At 38.4% G+C, this 23,469-nt stretch overlaps 1 protein-coding gene and 1 pseudogene across 1 annotated transcript; one reads left to right on the top strand and one right to left on the bottom strand.

Moving 5' to 3' along the window:
- The first annotated feature begins 2,339 nt into the window (after window positions 1-2,339).
- On the top strand, window positions 2,340-19,607 carry LOC120120738 (annotated as a pseudogene).
- A 108-nt stretch (window positions 19,608-19,715) lies between these two features.
- On the bottom strand, window positions 19,716-21,139 carry LOC120120748 (transcription factor MYB80-like). Its single transcript, XM_039140289.1, has 3 exons — window positions 20,947-21,139; window positions 20,707-20,836; window positions 19,716-20,570 (listed from the first exon to the last, which is right to left on the bottom strand). Exons 1-3 carry the CDS (start codon window positions 21,077-21,079, stop codon window positions 19,814-19,816), a joined length of 1,020 nt encoding a protein of 339 aa, XP_038996220.1. The 5' UTR covers window positions 21,080-21,139; the 3' UTR covers window positions 19,716-19,813.
- Between the last annotated feature and the right edge of the window lie 2,330 nt (window positions 21,140-23,469).

The raw sequence follows: 23,469 nt of genomic DNA, 5'->3' as shown, positions 1-23,469 counted from the left end.
TTTGGATTGAAGACTGAAATTGGGTTTCAACCATCTTATGGAACCGTTTAAATATTTCACAAGCTTCAGATTTGGTTTTCATGAGAAAGGTCCAGGCAGTACGAGTGTGATAATCAATAAATGAAATAAACCATCGAACCCCATGTAAAGATGCGACTCGAGATGGTCCCCAAATATCACTATGAATCATGGTAAATGGTTTGGACGGTTTATATGGAGAAGGTAGATAAACACTCTTAGTTTGTTTAACAAGTGGCAAATAACACAAGAAAAAGATTTCGGACTTTTATTCACAAACAAATGTGGAAACAATTTTGCAAGATAAAAGAAACTGGGATGTCCTAAACGAAAATGCAATAACATAACATCGGTTGAAGGTTCAATTAAAGAAATTTTTGTATAACATTGAAGGAAGTAGATGGGTGGGAAAATAAAGTGGCTGGAAGTAGGTAAAGACACCCATAAAGCCAAGCACTGCCAATCACTTTCCCCGAGCTAGAATCCTGAAATTCACAAAAATTAGAGTTAAATTTCGCGGTACAGTATAAATCGACAGACAACTAGCTAATGGAGACAAGATTGCAAGTGAGATTGGGAACATAAAGAACATGAGATAACTAAATGTCCTGATTTATTCGAATAGATCCATGACCGGCAACACCAGATAGAGAACCATCAGCTGTTCGAATATGAGAGATAGACGAGTCGGCATGAAAAGTGTGAAAGAGCCGAAGATCACCTGCCATATGATCACTTGCACTAGAATCCACAATCCAAGTAGGAGTGGTGGATGTATTAGCAAAAGTAGCAGAAGGAATTTTACTTGCATGTATTGATTGGGAATGAGTGTTTAACTGACTGAAAAACTGTTGCAACTCTTCCATTTGTTTTTTAGTAAACGTATTTTCTTGTAAATCAGTATTCACAACATAGTTTCCTTGAGTATTACGTTGTTAAAGTTGTTTTGAAGACTTCCCATTAGTAGGCTTGCCATGTAACTTCCAACAGGAATCCTGCAGATGGCCAACCTTCTTACAGTAGTCACACCGAGGTCTCCTTTTCTTTTCCCGAGTAGTATTTTTGAGAGTGAGTGAGCAATGCAGACCCTTCAGCGGGTTGCGAATCAGGAAGCATAACGGTACGTTGACTTTCTTCGCGTCGTACTGCATAAAATATTTCCCGGATTGAAGGAAGAGGTTTGAGTCCGAATACTCGTCCTCGGACTTCATCAAGATCCCGATGCAAACCGGACAAAAACTGGAATATCTGACGCTGTTCAACAATCTTCTTGAATAGAGCGGCATCTTCTACACACCTCCATTCATGGGATTCGAACAAATCAAGTTGTTGCCATAGGTGCGACATTAGAGTAAAATACTGAGTCACTGTCATGTTGTCTTGTTTGAGTTTGGCAAGTTGACACTCGATTCCAAATAAAGCAGCATAATTTTCCAGATTCGAATACATCACCTTTGTAGCACTCCAAATTTCAGCCACTGTTTCATACAGGAGAAAGTTTTCCCCCACAGCAGGAATCATGGAATTGATGAGCCATGACATAATCATGGTATTCTCGCTTAGCCAGGATGAATATTCAGGATCCGTCACAGCGGGAACTAGTGTGGCCTCCAAAAGATATTGTTGTTTGCGCCGACCGGTTATATAAAGGCGGACAAATTGGGACCAAGCGATATAATTGTCACCATTCAATTGGTGACAGGTGATAGAGGCTGAAGAAACATCAGAAAGGTTTGAATGGGGTGAATTAACAAGGAATTTCGAAGTGACCTCCGTTGAAGAAGTGGCAGAATTCATGATCGACGGCTAGATTTAGGTGAAGGATCGGTCACCTAACTGCTACCATGTTGAAAATAGGGCTAATGTAGAGGAATTAAGTGACAAAATAAATTAAATGACAAAACTAAGGAAAAGTGAAAAACTTTACTGTCGTATATTCATCTAAAACAGGCTACAAGTTTAATAAATATATACAGTAGGTGAGAACAAGTATTTAATTTAAACTAAACTACTTAGTAGTTATCCTTATCTATCTAACTTTCTAAGAGTTAGTGTTATATTAAAATACTAACTAATTATCCTTATCTATCGCATAACCTACAAGTACATTCTTACTCTTGATTGGCCTGTGATTTATACTTTGTAATTGGTTGTTATATGCAACTGTCATTTAACTTGTATCCCCCATCTCAATTGAGTTGTTTACTTCTAGCATATATTGATTTTTTTTTCTTCTTGAGCCTCCTCTGTGCACAAATTTGTTTTACTTGCCTCTGCATATTTTTTGTGATAACTAGAACACGGCAAAATCAAAGTATGAAATGGCATCTCTAATCTCTAGGCATGGTCTATGTTTTCTTTCTTCTTTTAGCATACATTCTCTCTCTGAATTCTTGGAGAAAATTAACATAGAGCTGCCTCATTGGAGCTCTTAATCTCCCTATAAATTTGGCTTTTTGATAAACTGATTTGCTAGTGGGGGACCCGACTTTAGCAGATTCTGCTTTGAGTTCTAGGAGGGTTATTTCCTCTTCGGTGCGGTGGATTCCTCCTCCTTTGGGTTTCTTCAAAGTCAACGTGGATGGTGCTATGGATAAGAGGTGGATAAGAGGTGGTTAAGAGGAGGTATTGGCAGTTTAATAGGGATGGTGACGGTGTTATGTTGTGTTCTTTTTCAGACAGTGTTGGTCCTGGGCCACCTATTCTTGCTGAATTGCTGGCTATTAAAAGAGGTCTGCTATTATTTGTGAAGTCTGGTTATGGTGCAAGGGGGAGGCTCATTTTAGAATCGGATTGCTCAACTGCTTTGAAGTGGATTAAAAATTTGGGATCCTGCACTCTGCTGTTCGAGCCTTTGGTGAAGGATATTACTGCTTTTGTGTTAGAACGGGATGTTATTGTTTGGCACATTTTGAGATCCGCAAATTGGGAGGCAGATGGGTTGGCTAAGTTAGGAATTGGTTTAACTCTATAGTGTATTCTGGTCTTGGTGAGAGGTGTTAGGTTCTGGGTGTGTTGCTGGTTGTATCAGTTTGGTTTTGTATGTTTGATGTACTTTAATTTCAGTAATAAATTTGAGGCACTCTTTTCCTCCTTCCAATGTCCGTTGAGCTACTTTTTGTAACTTGATGGTTATGAAGGGTTTATTTTAATGAGGCCTCCCTTTCTTATCAAAAAAAAAACTGATTTGCTAGTGTCTGATTTTTTGCCATCCCGACTTTATATCTAAGATATTTTGTCCTTTTGAAGGAAACATCGAACAAAGATTTGTCAACTTTAGCAAAGGCGGCATTTGAATTGCTAAAATGGAGGATCATTTTAGAACCTCATCTCCAGAAGGTTGTTTCTGTTATTCTTTCTTCTGCAAATGATCCCAACTGGCGAACTAGATCAGCAACTCTAACATATCTGTGAACTTTTATGTTCAGGTGTGTTCCTTCTTTAAGGAGTTGGTAATTTCCTATTTTAGCAAAGCTAGTGGCAGGAGTCACCTCAAGCATATAGTTTGATAAAATTTCTGTATGTGTCATAATTACAGTTGTGCTTTATTACAAGGCATACTTTCATTCTCTCAAAAGATGACAAACAATAAATATGGAAAACAGTGGAGAAGCTCATTCAAGACAGTCAAGTGGAGGTTGGGTTCTTTTTTTCCCTGTCTATATAAGTCTTATATGACAGTTAATATTTGACTTTATGATGTGGGACATTTTTTTTTTGATAGGAATAATAGGCCTCATTAAAAACCTCCCTCTTAGTTAGCTTTTGGAAAGAGTAACTATCGGAAGGAGGAAAAGAGTGCCTTAGTTTATTGAATAGAGAAACTATTACAATAAATTATACCAATACAATTAGGGCATCAGAATAAAACTATAATCTTAAAACACCCTATAAAAATACCCTTACAATCAACCAATCCCATCCTTAGCTAATTTATCTGCTTCCCAATTACATCCCTTAGGAATCCATCGAATAATAATCGCCCTCTCATGAACTAAGGACACAATATCCTCAACAAGTGAACTGAAGAAACTAGGAACAAAATTATGCAGCAGAATCCAGTCTACATCAGATTTACAATCACTTTCTAGGATCAATCTTCCCTTTGCCGCCCAATCTGATGATAGGAAAATGTCTAGGCCTTTCTTAATAGCTTTTAGTTCTGCCAACGGAGGAGGGCCTGGACCAATACTAACAGAGAAGGTCGATAGGATAATTCTATTACAATCTCTCAAAATACCTCCAATTCCTCCCTTCATCCCATCAGACTTGACAGCCCCATCAACATTAAATTTGTAAAAATCTGTAGGGGGAGGCTACCAACTTTGTTTCGAACTCCTATGGGTATTCTGGTAACCAAACCTGTCTGCTAGAGAGGGGTCCCCTACCAACAAATCAACTTGAATTTGGATATTAGGAAACTTTGCTAGAAACCAGCTAGCCAACCTAAATCTTATTAGGAAAAAGAGAGAGGTTATATCAAGGCTAGAATTTTCAAACACTATTGAATTCCTTGCTTTCCAAATAGACCAAAGAACTACTCCCGGAATGAATTTCCAAATGTTCGATTTTCTGTTTAGATCAGACCATGAACTTAGCAAAACTTGTGGATCATTAGGCAAAGCTGTATAGATGTCCCAAATCTTCAACATTCTGTTCCAAATATCCCCTGCAACTGAGCATGAGAAAAAAAGATGTTGGACTGTTTCTTCATTATTTTTACATAGTGGACATAGTGCGTCTTCCATAGGAACCCCTCTTTTCTTCAGCTCAATTCTGACTGCCAATTTCTTGTGTATGATTTGCCAAAGGAATGTTTCTACTCTAGGGGGAGCGAAACCTGACCAAACCCATCTTTTCCAAGAAAAACAACCTCCTAGACTATTTGATAGAGCCACCCTGCAGGATTTCACCTAGAACAGACCATCCCCCTTCCCAGACCAAGAAAGAAAATCCTCCATTGTGTCAGATAAATTAAAACAATTTAATGCTGCCATTAGTTCAATCCATTGATCCATTTCCCAATCACATAAGCTTCTTCTTGTTTGAACATTCCACACCCATCCATTTACATCAAAGCAACCAAAATCAGCCACCTTACCCCTTTTATTGTTTGATAATGCAAATATCCTGGGAAATTGAATCTTCAAGGGTAGGTCATTGACCCAAACATCATTCCAAAATGAAATCGATTTGCCACTTCCCAATTGAGTCTTAGTATTCGACCTCAAACATCCTCCAATATCATCATCCTTCATATAATTATTCACAATTCCTTTCCAAATCCAGGAATCTTGAGTCGAAACAACGTTGCTAATTGACAGCGATAAAGTACTAGCATTGTGTTTGTTGCATATCATCCTTTTCCAAAGTAAATCTTTCTCATTTACAAATTTCCACACCCATTTACCCAACAAAGCCCTATTTATGATATTCAAATTCAAAATTCCCAAGCCACCGTCTTCCAAAGGTTTACAAACTGCCTGCCAACTAACCCAGTGCTTTCGATTTTTACTTGAGCTTTCCCCCCAAAGAAAGTTAGACATCAAAGTATTAACTTTCTGCCTTACTTTGAGCGGCATTTTGAAAATGGATAAGAAAAAAATCGGTAACGATGATAATACCGATTTTATAAGGACTTATCTGCCCGCCATTGACAGTGAAGAAGCCTTCCAACCAGCTAACTTGTTGTTAAAATTCTATAAAACCGGCTCCCAAAGTACCTTAGAGTTTTTCTTTGCACCTATAGGTAAGCCAAGATAATCAATAGGAAAACAGTCCACTGAGCATCCGATATCATTCGCCCATTCATTTAAGGTAGCATCTTCAACGTTTATACCAAGCAATTTACTCTTAGATAGGTTTAAATGTAACCCTGTCATTAAACTGAAAATCCTTAGTACTCTTTTGATGTTCTGAATGCTAGTAAGAGAGTCATGACTAAACAGAATCAAGTCATCGGCGAACTGTAGGTGAGTCAAAAGGAAAGGATTAGCTGATCTACCAATATCAAACCCCTGGAAAAGTCCCAAATCAGAAGCTTTAATCACCATTAGATGTAGGAGTTCACCAATTAGATTAAACAGCAGAGGGGAAAGACTGTAGCCTTGTCTTAACCCTTTTGTCATTGGGAACTCCTCAGTAGGAGAACCATTTACTAGAACCGAAATTGAGGCAGAAGATAGACAATATTCAATCCAAGAAACCCATTTCTCCCCAAACCCCATAGCTTTCATTACTTTAAGAAGAATCGGCCATTCAACCGTATCATAGGCTCTTCGAAAATCAATTTTGAAGACTACCCCCTTCCTACCTTGCTTCCTCCAATAATCTATACCTTCATTAGCTAAGAATGCACAGTCAAGGAGTTGCCTACCCGGAATAAATGCGAATTGATAAGGACTAACCAAATCTGTTATACAAGAAACCAATCTTTTGGATAGAACTTTAGAAATGATTTTGTATAAACTGCCAACAAGGCTAATTGGCCTGTAATCTTCTAAGCTTTCTGGATTCAGTTTCTTAGGGATTAAGGAAATGAATGCATGATTAACCCCATGGTCCCATTTTCTTCCACTGTAGAAATCAAAGACAAACTTCATAATCTGCTCCTTTAACATAGGCCAATACTTCTTGAAAAATCCCATAGTAAAACCATCTGGTCCAGGGGCTTTATCACTAGCTGATGAAGAAATTGCTTCCCAAACTTCCTGTTCTGTAAAAAACTCCTCAAGACGATCCCTTTGCACAATAGATATCTTTGCAAAAATAAGTTCAAATTCTCCCACTTCCAGCGTATTAATCGTGTTATAAGCTTTTTTGAAATAATCCAAGACATGAGCCTTAATCTGAACTGCGTCTGTCAATTCTACACCATCCACCTTCAAAACATTAATGGCATTAAATATGTTTCTGTTCAAGGAACTTAAATGAAAATACCTCGTGTTCTTGTCTCCCTCTTTGATCCACCTCATTCTAGATTTCTGGCACCAAATGCTCTCCTCTATTCTGTGCAGTCTCCATAATTCACTTCTGAGCAAAACTAACTGGTCTCTATCTTGAGGAGAAAAGGCCGCACCTTGTGACTTCAATTCCAACTCATTTATTTTGTAATCAATTTCTGAAATAGTCTCTGAGATCCCCATATATTTACTGCTGGACCAGCTCCTTATTTTCATTTTAGTACCTTTTAATAAATTAAAAATTCCCCTACCTCCCTACTTCTTCTGCAAATCAGCCAAGGAGTTTTCAACCAAATCATCAAAACCTTCTTCCTTTAATAGATAGTTGAAAAATCTAAAAGGTTTGGGACCCCAGTTCTACCCATCTTCTTCCAGCACTATAGGGTTATGATCAGAGAATGATTTGGGTAGAATTCGTTGTACCAATTTAGGGAACCCCTGTAAAAAATTGCTACTAACCAGAAACCTATCCAGTCTTACCCACGTAGGCAACTCTCTATTGTTGCGCCAAGTGTACATACCTCCTTATAAAGGGAGATCAATGTGGTTTGTTTGTTGAACAAAGGATCTGAGCAGATCTAGAGCATGCCAATTCTGTGCAACTCCATATTTCTCAGATGGATTAAGATAGGCATTCAAATCACCCCCTATGCATATTGGTAGATTTAAATTTGTAACAAAATTCGACAGCTCCCTAAAGAACTCATACTTTTCTTCCTCCACTGACGGGCCATACACATTAATTAATACACACTCAAACTTATACAACTTGAACATTCATGAGATTGCCACAAATCTACTGTTCTTTTCTTCCCTTGTAACTTGAAAAAAAGTTTCATTCCATAAACACATCAGGCCTCCTGCTGACCCATCAGCCGGATAAAAACTTTTTCCTTGAAGCATCTTAACCCCCAATCTCCTTCTTAACCCATTAAAACATTGATTCAATTTTGTCTCCTGTAGAAATAAGACAATCGGTTTATCCCTATTTACAAGACGGGCTACTGCTCTAACTTTTTCCTTTCTCCCTAAACCCCTTATGTTCCATGAAATAATTTTAAGATTTGACATTGGAATATTAAAACTTAAAACCCCTGAAAAGGAAGAATAAATTACTCCCTTTCTTTCCTAGACCCCTTCCTTTCCATCTTCAAAATTTCCTCTTCTAGCAAATGTTGCCCCCCTTTGAAATTAATCCCCAACATGTTGCAAACTTCTCTAGTAGCAATAGCTTCATTCAAAGCTCTAACAGAAGAGTGTGAAGACTTTGAAGATGATCTATCTTTTTCCAAAGAATCCCTAACCATACTTCTATACTCCCTTCTATAAACTCTATCAAAAAAACTGATTGACACTTCCCTCTCCGAGCACACACTACCTGAACGTCGAGGAGCAATTTTTAGTCTCATCTGATTATTTAAGCTTTTTGTCCGATGAAGACATTGAATAGACAAAATATCATTTATTTTGAACTGATCTTCCATAATTAACTCTGAACTGATTCCATCTTGATTCACTACATTTCTCTGCCTTACACACGATCTAGAAGAGCTATCCTCAGTCAGGCCAATCTATTTATCATCCTTTATCCTTTTATTCTTCTTTAAACTAGCCCTCTGTTGGACAGAGAGTTTGTCTCTCTCAAAATCATTAAAATTCAGTGTATTAGTTGCTTCATTCTCCTGTCGACTTCTCAAGCCAACATGCTGCTCTTTATCCATATCAACATCCTGTTCAGTGTTTGACATTTCTTTCTCTCCCCCTGCCTTTTCTTTCTCCAACGTAACTGCACCCTCCTCTGCAACTTCTCTATGATTAACTGAAATGGTATTGGGTTGGCACATAAATCTACCAGTACCATTCTTCTCCCCAACTCACTTAAGAATAAATGCAGGCCCAGTAGGGATAATTTTCCTTATTGGTGAAAAATCAACCCCAATTTCATCTGATTGGGCTTTATCCTCTGATTCAAAAGTTTCCCTTAATCCCAGCCCCACGTGATTCCTGTTCTGGTTACTCATATTTTCCATAAAAACTGACAGCCCACAATTAGCAATTTCTTCAGTTGACTTACTCGATGGAACTTGTCCCCTACTGACTCCATTCCCTCCACTATTCTGTTTATTATTCAGCCAAGATAAGACTTTATGCATGGCTTCCTCTGATAACTCCTGATTAGTAGTTGCTGCCAGAGTAGGACGCTGTCTATCTCCCTGCACAGACATGACATAATCACTGTGCAAAATTTTTGAAAATTTCTCCTCCGTCTTCCCCACCAATTCTTCTGGTTTTTTCAGAACATAACCCAGGGATAACTTCACTTTGAACCATCTTCCATAAGAACCAATAGTGACCATATCAGGGACATCAAATGGACTTTCCACTCTTAGCAGTACTTTTACCACTGATAAATCCAATCTGTTCTTTGAATCTTCATTAAAACAAATGAATTTTCCCCATTTCCCGGTAAGTTTTTCCATGAATGCCTCATTCTAGCACAATAGAGGCACTCTGAACATCTCTACTTGGCAAAGGGCCAATGGAACTCCATCATCATTCAGAACTGGAGCCAACCAATCGAAACATAAGCATAATTCTCCTTTCTTATTCTTCCATACGTATGTAAGCTCCTCTATCGTATTGAATGTAATGATGCAAGCATTCCATGCATAACCCCATTTCGATATCTCAACTCCCACTCCCTCGATCTTCAAATCTTCCTTTATCGAATCTTGTTCATAGGAATGTTTCATTATCCCTGTTAATGATCGCTTAACCCACTCTGAATGGTTCCCCGGAATGTGCATCTCCCATACGTTCCTAACACCATTTGCATTATGTTTTGCACCCTTCAGTTTTTCCCCTGAAACTTGTTCTCTTCTCGTATTAAGGCCATTATTCACAACATCCTTATAAGATCTTTCATCCCTCAAACTTCTCACCGATACAAATTTCTTCTCGGTTTGTGTTTTTTCCTGTTTACCTGACTTGTTTCCCATCAACCTCTTCCCTTCAGCAGCTTCCTTCCTCATAGTCTTTTGATATTTAGCAATCCCTACTGAAATCCTTCTCCCATCAATCCACTTACCATGAGTATATTGAATTGCCTTCTTTCTACTTTCTTCATCAGTAAATTGGACAAATGCAAAGGTTGAAGACTTATAATTTGGTTTCTCTAAAAAACGTGGGATAAAAATTCTCATAATCTGACTATAAGGACTAAAAAGATCCCTTAATCCACCTCTCGTAACTCTCTTACTAAGATTATCAATGACATAGTCCATTCCTCATCAGAGACATTGGACTTTTTCGAAAACTCTCTAAAACTCTCTCTACCTCTCGCACTCATTCTCTCTCTACTAAGTGGGACATTTTATTGATAAAGAGAAGTAACTATCAGAAGTTATCAGTTGAGTTATGGTCTCAGAATGAAGTACAAAATAACAGAATTCGAAGTCTTTGTGTTTTCACAATAATTGTTTATAAGGGATGCCCTTGATCATTGGGCAGGAAACATGATATTATTAATTTCAACTAAAATGCTACATTTTCTCAGGTAAGAGAGCATGTTGCAGCAGTGCTAGCTGGCCTAATGAAGGGTGGGGATGAAGATTTAGCTAGAGATTTCCGTGAAAGAGCTTACATAGAGGCAAATACAATTCAACGAAGTAGAAAGACAAGGTATTTATATGTCAGTCATCTGGTGTAATGGAAACTAATTCTTTTAGATGCTAAAAATTAAGTTGTTTAATGCAAATCAAAAGAAGGAAAAGAACCAACAAAAGGTGACTTTTTTTGTTTTAATGGTGTTAGAGATTATATCTAAGTTCTATCCTCATGCATGAGAGTAATTAATGCTAATCTTGCTAATGCAATGAGGATAATTTTAGTTTCTATAATGAACCTCAGTTTACCTGTCCAAAGAAAACTATCAGCATATAAATGATCAGATGCTTGCCCTGCAGTGCTTCATAAGAATACAACCATGCACAAATCATAAATCCTGAGCATTGAAGTTGCTTGCTGAATTGATAAATAAGTATTGATTGGGTTTCGGACATCTCTCTGACATCACTTTACATAGTGATATTTGGTTGTCACCCCATGTATGCTTACGTTAAAGTTATTGTCTTTTTGCATCCAAAAGTGCCCCTCAAAACTGTCACCCAGTGGTGCGTCTTGAGGGGCAATTGATACTGTGTAGGCGAAAGGGCTCAGAAAAAAGGAGAGGTCCTTGGTTCGAACTGAGGGAGGTGCACGTGCACTGTTAAGTAAGTATGCCTTGTGGGGCTTGTGGCCTGTGGGTACCCAAAGAGGATGATACCCTTGGTGTTGGCATACGAATGGGTGTTCACTGAATTCTGGTACACATGATGAGTGGTGGCACAGATGTCTGGAATCCAGCCATTTACAATTTGCGTGTGCCACTGCTATAAAACGTGTGTGTTAACATCGAGACCGGAAAACTTAACAAGCATCTTGATCATAACTCGTAATTAAGTAGCTTTTTAAAAAATAAAAGACTTGCATTCACATAAACCTGTGAAAGAGGTCCTGGTTTCAGTTTTCTGTTGATAACGTGATATCTAATCAAGTCTAATCATAAACTTATGAATACAGGAATAGAAATTCTGGACACTCCATGGCATCTGTTCATGGTGTAGTGCTTGCTTTGGCGGCTTCTGTGTTATCTGCCCCATATGATATGCCCAGGTTGGACTATTTTAAACATGATTAATAGTTCAAATGTTGGTAATAATTCAGGAATTGTTATGTAGATCTCCAAGGTTCACTAGGATAAAAAATTAAAGCGTTATTTCTAAATCCATGGGTTTCAGTTTAAAACTGTTAGTATTATGACTGCTCCAGGGGCAATTTTAAAACTCAGCATTCTAAGAAATATAATTGGTTAATGAAACAAATACCTTTTAGTTTTAGCAATTTCCATTTAATTGCTTACCATTTGTAGAATGTATTAGTTTATCGAGAAACGTATTAATAGTCTAGGAAGTATTATTAGGGTACTTGTCAGAAAAATATTTATGTTATTTAAAGAAGGTTGGTTTCACTTCAATTGGCCTAAAAATAAATGGATAGTGTTTTGGGTATTTTTTTTTTGATAGGAATAGGATGTCTCGTTAAAAACCTCCCTCTTAGTAGTTCTCTGCCCTAAGGCATGAACCCACTAGCGGAAGGAGGAAAAGAGTGCATCAATTTATTATAGAAGAATCAGTTTACAAAAGACATAAGAACACTATTACAAATACAAAAGACTAAAGACATAACAGTCCTACAGAAAACATAAGACTTAAAACGCTCCTATGCCAGCTCCCCTCTAATACAAACGCACCAACCAAAACAACATCAGCAATCACCCAATTCCCTCCTTTGCTAGCTTATCAGCCTTGCTATTACAACACCTAGGAATCCACCTAACAATAACCTGTTTTACAGAAACAGTAGACACAATGTCCTTAACTAAATTGTACATACAACCAGGAGCTGAAATATGATCTTTGATCCAATACAGCTGTCTTCGAATCACTTTCGATGATGAGCCTACCCTTCGAAGCCCATTTTGAAGAAACAAAGATATCAATGCCTTTTTTAATAGCCATCAATTCTGCTAGAATGGGAGTTGCAGGACCGACATTCTCTGGAAAAGAAGTAAGGGTAACCCGATTCCAATCCCTAAGAATACCCCCTATACCCGCCAACCTCCCAACACTACTAACCGCCCCATCAACATTCATCTTAAAAAAGTCCATTGGAGGAGGATTCCAGCTTAGCATAATGCTGTTCGGATTCTTAGAAGTAGATAAAATGTCAGCCAGAGAAGGATCTCCAATTAACGAATCAACCTGAATGGACATAAGAGGATACTTAGCTAAAAACCATTTGGCTAATCTGAAACGAACAGTAAAAAACTAAGAAATTCTGTCCAACTTTCCTTGTTCAAAGATAATCTCATTTCTTGTTTTCCAAATAATCCTAAAGACTACCACTGGAATAAACTGCCAAATTGCAGAATTAGGCCTCAAATCCACCCATGAACTGAGAAGATTGTGAGGGTGAGATGGTAGCGCTAACCGAACACCCCAGAACCCTATAAGATTAATCTATAAATCCCAAGAAACCGGACATGAAATAAAAAGATGTTGAACAGATTGATCCTCTATGTTACATAAAGGGCAGAGATAGTTGTCCCCTATATGAACCCCCTTCTCAACAGTTCCATGCTCACAGCAACTTTTTGATGAGACAATTGCCACAGGAAAGTCTCCACTCTAGGAGGAACAATACCCTGCCATACACATTTGTTCCACTGAAAAGTATCATCATGAGAAGGAGAAAGAGCTTTCCTACAAGCTTTCACCGAAAACAGTCCGTTCTCTGAACCATCCCACAACAGACAATCATTCAATGGCTCGAGAAGCTTAATGAATTTCAGTCTATCCAGTAACTCTACCAACTGCTCCACTTCCCAATCACAAAGATTCCTCCTAGTCATAACATTTCATTCCCATCCAGTCGATTCAAAACTCCCAAAATCAGCTACGTAACCCATTTTATTAATAGAAAGGGAAAAAATTCTCGGGTACAACAGTTTCAAGGGGAACTCCCAAGCCAAGTATCACTCCAAAAGGAAATAGATTTACCATTACCTATTTGAAGTTTTGCATGAGACCTAAGACAACCTCCAATGGCATCATTCTTCATATAATTGTTCACAATTCTCCTCCAAATCCATGAGTCTTTTTGGGAGATAACCTTATTGATATCCATGGAATTGCAACTCACATTGTGTTTGCTGCATAAGAACTTCTTCCACACTGAGTTTTTATCATTAGCAAATTTCCAAATCCACTTACCCAACAACGCTCAATTTGTGAGTCTCAAATCAGTAACTCCCAAGCCTCCACCACTCAACGGCCTACAAATATTATCCCAACTCACCCAATGCATTCTCTTCTTGTCATCCCCTCCCCCCCATAGGAAATTCGACAACAAGGAGTTTAATCTCTGACAAATAGAAGACGGCATCTTAAAGATAGACATGAAAAAGATTGGTAAAGAAGATAATACCGACTTAATAAGCACCAATCAACCAGCCATAGACAATGAAGAGGCTTTCCATCCTGCCAATTTCTTATTAAAATTGACAAAAACTGGTTCCCAAAGCTTCTCCGAGTTCCTTAACGCCCCTAAAGGAAGGCCTAAATATTCGGTGGGAAATGTACCACTAGAACAACCAATGATACTAGCCCAATCATTAAGGGTGTCACTCACCACATTAATTCCATAAAGCTTACTTTTTCCTAAATTTATTTGGAGCCCCGTCAGTAAGCTAAAAATCCTCAACACTCTTTTAACATTCATAATCTGAGTGATAGAGGCTCCACAAAAGATTATTAAATCATCTGCAAACTAAAGATGAGACAAAGTAAATGATTCTTGATACTTGTCGAAAGAGAACCCTTGAAAAAGACCCGAATCCACTGCTTTAGTTAACATCAAATGAAGTAATTCCCCAACCACATTAAACAAAAGAGGAGAAAGGCTACAACCTTACCTCAAGCCTTTAGTAATAGGAAACTCCTCAGTAGGAGAACCATTCACTAGAACCGAAATTGAAGCTGTGGAAATACATTGTGAGATCCAAGAACACCATCGCTTACCAAAACCCATTTCTTTCATTAGCCTTTGAAGAATCTTCCATTCTACAGTATCGTATGCTCTTCTAAAATCCACTTTAAATACCACCCCTTTAAGACCTTGCTTCCTCCAAGAATCAATTCCTTCATTAGCTAAAAAAGCACAGTCCAATAGTTGCTTTCCCGGAATAAAAGCAAACTATGAAGGACTAATAATATCCTTAATACAGGAAATTAGTCTTTTAGAAAGCACTTTCGAATGAATTTTATACAGGCTGCCCACTAAACTAATGGGTTTATAGTCTTCAATGCTCTCGGGATTACCTTTCTTTGGAATTAAGGTAATAAAAGCATGATTAACACCGTGAGCCCACTTCTTTCCTTTGTAGAAATCTGAAAAAAAACACCATAATCTGCTCCTTTAGAAAATTCCAATATTTCTTAAAGAAACCCATGGAGAAACCATCTGGACCAGGAGCTTTAGCACTATCCAAAGATGAAATAACCTGCCATACTTCTTGCTCAGAGAATTCCTCCACCAAAAAAGCTCTTTGCGATGCTGTTAAGTGCGCAAAGTCAAAATTTAATCCTTCAGCCTCCATTGCTGAATTGGAATTATAAGCAGACTTGAAAAAATTGAGCACACTGCCTCTAATTTTATCTTTGTCCGAAATTAGTTCTCCATCTATTTTCAAAAAATGAATTATGTTCACTTTATTCCTTTTCATAGCATGAGGTGAAAGAACCTCGTATTCTTGTCTCCATTTTTAATCCATCTACTTCTGGACTTCTGACACCAAATACTCTCTTCGATCCTTAACAGCCTCCACAACTCCTTTAGAACAGCCAACTGATCCCACTCCCCCTTAGATAAAATTCCACCTTGTGACTTAATTTCCAATTCGGAAATCTCCGCTTCGAGCAAAGAAATGGAATCTGGCAGCCTTAAATGACTACTTCCTGGCCATCTTCTGATCTGATTTTTAGCAGATTATAATAACCTGAAAATTCCCCCATTAATCATCTTATTCTTCTCAGCTACAAACACGCCTTCAACAAAAGCATCGAAGCCTTGTTCCTGTAAAAGAAAATTAAAGAATCTAAAGGGTTTGGGGCCCCAGTTAAGATCAGCCTCCTTCAGCAAAACTGGATTGTGGTCTGAAATTGATTTCGATAAAAAGACACTGAGAAATTTTGGGAAAACTATTAAGGAATCTGCCACAGATAAGGAAACGATCTAGTCTAACCCAAGTAGAACACTCTCTATTACTGCACCAAGTAAAAGTCCCTCCAGACATGGGTAAATCCATCAAATTAGCTTGATGCACAAAAGATCTAAAGATATTTATCGTATGCCAATTCTGGGATTTCCCTAGCTTTTCTTCCGGATCAAGATACGCATTAGAATCCCCCCTATACAAACCGGAAGATTCAATGAAATAACAAAATTCAGCAACTCCCGAAAAAAACCCTCCTTTTCATCTTCAATAGTAGGACCATAGACATTAATAAAAACGAACTCCTTTGGATCGTGCAAAAAATTCCCCACCAGAGCCAAAAACCTACTGTGAACATGCTGTTTGGAGACTTTGAACACATTCTCATTCCACAAAGTGATCAGCCCCCCCTTAGACTCTTGTGCTGGAGACACTAACACACCCTTAAGCAACTTTCCTCCTATCCTCCTGACAATCGAAAGCTGACAATGTTGTAATTTAGATTCTTGAATAAAAATCAGAACGGGATTGACCTTCTTTACATGCCTTGCAACAGCAATCGATTTTTCCCTCTTCCCTAAGCCTCTAATGTTCCACGAAAGAATACAAAATTTATACATAAAAATGCATCACTCCCAAAACCAAAACCGCACCCTTAAACCAACAAAACCAAACCGGCATATCAACCTTCCAACACCACCTCCGAACCTTTCTCAAGACACAAATTTTTTTCGATAAATGCCTCCCTCCCTTCCTTGAACGAAATACCTAACATCTGACATACTTCCCATGTTTCCAATGCTTCCTCCAACAATTTATTAAAGGTACTAGAATACATAGTTGAAATCTCTGCCAAGCCCAAAGCTTTTGTAATTAAACCTCTTCTTTTCCTTCTGAAATTTCTTCGAGAACTTGAAGCAGTAAGGGAGGCTGCTTCCTTACTAGGAGAAACTTTACTACTAATCATAGGAACCATCGAAGTACTCTGAACAATGACAGAACTGTTGTTAACGAAATCCTGTCCCCTTTCCCGATTACTCAATGAAAGCTGCAGACTGTCAACTAAGTCAACACTGATCTGATTATGATTCAGAATGCCCTCATGACGCGAGTTTTCCTTTTCAATACCCGAACATAACCAGACTCGTCTAGCTTTTGACCTTCTATAAACTCTAACAAAGCAACTACAACCCCTCCTATTGTCCGAAGCACTTCTTAATGACATGCATTTAGAAACTTGATAACCCAACTTCCATCTCCTGGAGCTCTTCACTTTCACTTTGCTGGAATCCTCCTGAAGCGCAGGTCCTTCAATTTGTTCGCTCATACCATTAACTTCAACTTCCTGAGGACCTTCAATAAAATCCTCTGTAATGTTACAACCAGCGTCCACCATACACTCGGGAGAAGACTGAACCTTATTGGGAATATGAAGCCTGTCCCGAAAAAATTCCACAGCAGGCCCAATAGGTGAAATCTTAGAGACGGGGGAGTGAACCTCCCAATCAGAAACAGAATGGGCTAAAAGACTCTGGCCCATTACCTCTCTCAACCCCAGACCCGCAAAATCCCTAGTGGGATCTAGCTCCATTTCGAAATTCTCTGACACCCCATTACTGTTGGATTTCGTGAAAGAATTCTGTTTCAGAGAATGTTCCCCACCTTCATCGTGCCTCCCACTATCTTGAATATTCTCACTCCTGCCCACCTTTGACCTACCTACCTCAACCACCATTCCCCTTACGTCATCTTCAACCCTGATAATCCCTCCATCGTCCTCCTTCGAAAAATCTGCACTGTGTCCATCCGCTGAAAAAAAACTGCACCTCATCTCTGTTTGCAACAGAAACTCCTGAAAATTTGGATCCCACAATAATTTTAACTTTAAATGATCTACCATAAGCTCCAACAAAAATACGATCAGGAACATCAAATGGACTAGCTACCCTAATCAGCATTTTCGCCGAAGAGAGGTCCTCCCTATTTCTTGTTTCTTCCGGGATTCTAACAAAAGTACCCCACTTTCCTGCTAGATTTATTAGAAAGGTTTCACTCCATGTAAGGAGTGGTAATCCAACCAGCTCGACCAAGCAAAAAAACAAAGGAACACCATCTTCGCTCAACAACGGGGCCACCCAGTCGAACCAGAAATGAAACTCCTAGCGAAGATTCGACCAGGCCTTAACAAACTCTTCGTTTGAATTAAACACTATAACAGTGACATTCCTAACGAAACCCCACCTTACTAATTTAACCTTGAAACCCTCCTTTGCCAGAGCGTTTACCACCATAAGAAGCTGAAATGAATCTTTAATCACCCCTGTTAAAGAATTCATCACCCAACATGAGTCCTCTGAAGGAATGTACATATCCCATGCTTTCCTAGGTCCATTTGCACTCAAATTCTGAACCCCCTTATTCTTCAAAAAAACCTGCTCCGATGCCCTTGAATTCTTCACACTCAAGGCCTCCTTATAGGTTATGCTATCCCTCATACTCTGCAGATTCTTCAGACGAACCTTTTGTCCACCAAAGTTTTCACTAACGGACTTGATAACACCCAGCTGAGATCTTCTATCCTCAGATCCTCCTTTCTTCTCTTTCTTGTACTTAGCCACCCCCACTGAGACTCTCATTCCATCAATCAGCGTTCCATCAACGTTCAGCACTGCTCTTCTACAACCTTCTTCCCTCTCATATTGCACAAAGGCAAACGTAGTCGATTTATAATTAGGCTTAGCCAAAGAACTTGGAATAAATACTCTAACTACTCGCCCATATAGGTTGAAAATCTCTCTTAACTCAAACCTAGTAACTCTCTTGCTCAGATTATCAACAAAAACAGTCCATTCCTCATCAGAGGATGACCGACCCGACACACTTGCTCTCTTTCTCTCTCTACCTTTCCCACTCATGTTTTTTTTATCTTCATATGAGTTTTGCTAGGAAGTAATAGTATTTTAGAATCATCGATATATTAGCTCTCTCCTATAATACTTCTCTTCAAAGCATAAACGAAGTTGGCCAAATAATTTGGATTATTACAGAAGTGGAAAATTTGTTTTGTTTTTCCAACTTGAGAAGAAATGAAGATCTCAAAAGTGTGGAAAATTTCTATGGCTGATAACTTTCTTTGGTACTTGCAACACCGCGGAAAGCTTCTGAAGTTAAATTGTTAGGCATCTAGTTTGTTTGATATATTAACGGAAGTAGGTAGATACCCTGACATGCATTTTAAATTTTAATATGGCTTGTTCAGTCTGATAATATGGAATTATGGATCTAAACTTGTATCCTAGGAAACTTGGTGACTCTAGGAAAATAAGATTGTTTGATGCTTGTTAATTTCAAACAACACTTTTAGTCATCTAATTATCAGTATTTAGTTGGAAAGCTAAAAGCCAGTGAAACATCCCTCCCCCCACTGTAATTGATGTACGAGTTCCTTTTGCAGTTGGTTACCTGATCATGTCACATTATTGGCTCGCTTCAGTGGGGAGCCATCACCTGTAAAATCAACAGTGACAAAAGCAGTTGCAGAGTTTCGGCGTACTCATGCAGATACATGGAATGCTCAAAAGGATTCCTTTACTGAAGAGCAACTTGAGGTACATGCATAGAGCTATGAATGATAATGGATTTTCGATTAAGCTGAAAAATATGATGCTTAGCTTCTGTTTTACTATTTTCTCTTTTATGTTTGCAGGTCCTAGCAGATACATCGTCTTCGTCGTCATATTTTGCTTGATCTAGATCCTTGAGAGAGAGAGAGAGAATTTAGCAGAAATACAATGATTTAGAAATTTGTAATGACAAGTTTTTTGATTTTGTTGTTTCATCATAGTTGAACTATATAGAATGAGTTTTATTTACATTGCCAAATATAACCTTTTTCCCCCCCTCCCAAACTCCCACTAGAAGTTTATTGTTGGCCATGTAATAGAAATTATTGCCTACATATTTATTCTTTGTTGTTAAAGGCTTCTCTATAAATAGGATTGATAAGATCATCGGATGGCATGTCCCATAAGACGCAGTCTGTATTGAATATGCTTGATGCATTCTTAATTTCTTTCCCACCTTGAAATTCTTCTCCGTTTTCATCCTTCAATTTCTCGTGAGGCCTCACTTGTTCGCCTGCGGTGGATGTGCTTCCGGTGCACATACTCTGGCTCCACCGTGAGCCGGAGCCGCCCCCTTCGTTGGCAAAAGATGATGTGCCGTATTGATGGTATCCGCTCACGGATGCAGGGAAAACGCTGCAACCCCCTTCGAAATTAGTTGATGTTGTTCTCATACTAGTAGACTCCCACAGATTATTCATGGGTAGTATGTCTGGTTCTTGTATAGCCCTTGATAAATTCAGTTTGCTCTTCTCAACTGGATCATCCTTCTCATCTTGTTTGCTGCTCACGTAAGGGACTGTAGTATTATTCCCTTGTGCCACCAGATTTGATTGTTGAAGCTGGAAATCAATGCGTTTCTTAGTTAGGAGGTGGAGCATTTCGTCCTTGAAACACCCGAGGGCTGCTTCCGCTAGATGAGCCACCTGTGGCGGTGCAAGTGTGGTGGCTATCTCAGCCATGAGGTGAGAGAAAGGCTTGTGGGTCACTGGATCAATACCCATGCCTGAAAGTTTCTTCTTGAGCTTGGTGTTCCAGTGGTTTTTAACGTCATTGTCAGTCCGGCCAGGTAGCTGAGCTGCAATCAAGGACCAGCTGCAATAGGATGCCATTTTCGACGCAGTTAGTAGCCAAACTGAAATATGAATGGGCAAAGCAAGAAAAAGAGAAGTTGAAATAGGGTGGCTTTTATCTGGTCTGGTCTAAGCAGCCATTGTTCGCAGTGTGTTACCGGTTGCCAACAACAGAGTGAAGTTTGACAATGGTTTGCTCCTCAGTGTCCGAGAATTGGCCGTGCTTAAGGTCGGGCTGAAGGTAATTAGTCCATCGTAAGCGGCAGCTTTTCCCACATCTTTGGAGACCTGAAAATTCAACGCCATCCCAAATTCTCATAGTTCTAAAACAGAGAAAGAACACGTATAAACACAATTGCATTGCGTGGCATGCAAGAAAGGGGGGGGGGGGAACAGACCAGCATTCTTGGGGATGAGGCGCCAATTGCGGGTGCCATGTCGTGCGATGTAGGAGGAGAGCTTGTTGTCTTCCTCAGGTGTCCACTGTCCTCTTTTCACATTGTCCTTCTCACAACATGGAATCCTACCCATCTTTTTTTATATTTCTTTTTGTTTTTTACTCTTCACTCCATAAACAAATGCTAAAAATAAGTTTAAGGGACTAGGCAACAAGGAAAGGGTTTTGTTTAGTTTGCTTTGCTGGGTTGATGATGGGATTGAAATAAAGAAGAGAATAATTTGGGGGATGGGGGTACATTTAAATTGTAAAGGGTATAATATTTATATAGAAAGGGGGAAGAGAAATAAGAGAGACGGCATCAAAGGTGCATGATTTTATTAAAGAATTCAACGCTGTTGAGCGTGTGAAGGATAGGCCGGTAGCTCACCCTCAAGACGCCCGGTCAATGCTCTCTTTCTTTGACTTTCATCATTCATTTTCATGCTTCTGCTTCCACCCCACGTGTGGTCCTGCCTGTGCTGCACCATCACTTTTCTTGCTTTACTTCTCACAATCATTTTATTGCCCTTTTTAGTACAACTCAAGACTTAGGAAAAAATTTCTACTTTCAGTCCTCCAAAACACCATAAAAGCATAATTCACTATACATAACACATATTCAAACAAATTACTCTCTTAATGCCAGATTTCTACCCACATCCTACCTGAATTATGTCTACTCTTTGTTAGATGAATTTAAAGTTTTCCCTTTGTTTTAGGTAGAACTGTAGATGATACGAGACAAATCGTTAGTTGCTTGAGTTTCATTTGATCACAGCTCGACCAACATTCTAATCAAACGATTTCGACTCAAGCTCGAACACAACTCAAGTTTTTAAAGAGCTGAAATGAGTTACTTGATAGCCGACTAAAAAATCTCATGAACATCTTGAAAAATTAATACATTAATTTTTTAAATTAAATTATTAATAATATTAATATTTATATGTTATTTTTTAAATGAAATATATGATTTTTTATGTACTTAAAGTTCACGTTCGAGCTTGAATTGAGATTGAGTTCGAGTTTTAATCGAGCTAAGTTTGAAAATATTTCAAGTTCAAGTTTTTTCAAACTCGAGTCAATCTTCAATTTTTTATTTCAAGTTCGAGTTTAGTTGACAATTTTAAACAATTGAGTTCAACTTTAAACTTTTTTAATCGAGTCGAACTCAATAATACTCAAATTTGATTCAGCTTATAGCCCTAGTTTTAAGTTTAGAGATTATAAACAGATTCAGAATTTAGAGCAAATTCGGATTTTATAAAAAAAATAACGTCATAATATAAAACTTGTAGCTCATGAACCTAATTTTCACAAGCGAACATAATATGTAGTTTCAAAATTTCTACTTTACAAGTGCGATCAAAATGAACTTTTATCCTAGTTTTGCACTAACAATCCCCTGAATCGATCCTATCAATCCCACAATTGTGACAAGCAAGCAAAAAAAGCTGAAAGCCCTAAGAACAACCCATTTTCTGGTCCAGGGCTGGATTTTCATCTGCACGAAGTACATCTCCACAAGGAAATATATGGCCAAAGGCCAAAAGTTCAGTGCCCCCAACACTCCTAGTACTTGGTTGAAGTAGGGGAAGATCATCACAATCACAGTTGTCGACGCAATTTAGGCTGTCCGAAAGCATATCTTGAGAGGATTCATTTGGAACGAAGGCAAGAATGGGAGTTTGACTGTGTACAAGTTATTCACGAATCCACTGCTTGGGAACTTGCTGGTAAACCATCTCTCCACAAATGCAAACACTGGCCGACTAAATATCTGCAACCAAAAAGATATGAACAACAGGTGGTCTTAACATGATTGTAATAATATATATGTCATTCTGACTCATTCATTTTTCTTGAAATATCGTGTCACGCTCCCATTTTTGACTCGTATCTAGACATGGGATAGACAGACATGCCATTTAAACAAGTCAGGTTGGTTTTGAGTTGTGGACATATTGGTTAAGTCGATCTCGGTTTGAGTCAATTCAAGTTTCGGTTGAAAGAGTTCTTATCTATGTTGCACTGATACGGATAAGGATACAAATTTCAAATTTCAAGATTCAAACCATAATATTAACTCTTGAATAATAAAATCCATACATTGTTAACATCTTCCAAAATTAACTGGCTTTCTAAATCCGGCTCATCTAACGAGAGTTTGGCAAATTCTAAACATCCAACATCTCCCAATGAATCAAAAGCATCTCCACCAACATCCTACATCTTGGTTTTCTCATCCTCATATTGACTAGAACTCTTTCATAAAAGACGAAGATTGTAGTGGATGTAAATTAAATATTCGGCACGACTCTGATTTAACTTATTCCTCTTAAGCTTTTCACTTTGTTCCAAAAAACCTGTAACCCTTTTACTGCAAATACATGAAACAACAATTATGCTAACTGTGTTACCTTCCAATATAATATTCTGACTCTTTAGAGGCCAACTTCAAATTCCAAATAAATGAATACTC

This window comes from Hibiscus syriacus, unplaced genomic scaffold (genome assembly GCF_006381635.1).
Source record: "Hibiscus syriacus cultivar Baekdansim isolate YM2019G1 unplaced genomic scaffold, ASM638163v2 tig00110346_pilon, whole genome shotgun sequence".
Classification (NCBI taxonomy): Eukaryota; Viridiplantae; Streptophyta; class Magnoliopsida; order Malvales; family Malvaceae; genus Hibiscus; species Hibiscus syriacus.
The sequence above is the reverse complement of the archived record's forward strand: the minus strand, read 5'-3'. Positions and strand labels throughout refer to the sequence as shown.

What these genes read in the sequence shown, in the direction of transcription:
- LOC120120748 (XM_039140289.1), bottom strand. Translation starts at nt 21,079, where the DNA reads ATGGGTAGGATTCCATGTTGTGAGAAGGACAATGTGAAAAGAGGACAG. An exon ending in CCTCATCCCCAAGAATGCTG is followed by an intron (nt 20,837 to 20,946) that starts GTCTGTTCCCCC and finishes TTGAATTTTCAG; the next exon opens with GTCTCCAAAGATGTGGGAAA. An exon ending in CACTCTGTTGTTGGCAACCG is followed by an intron (nt 20,571 to 20,706) that starts GTAACACACTGC and finishes ATCCTATTGCAG; the next exon opens with CTGGTCCTTGATTGCAGCTC.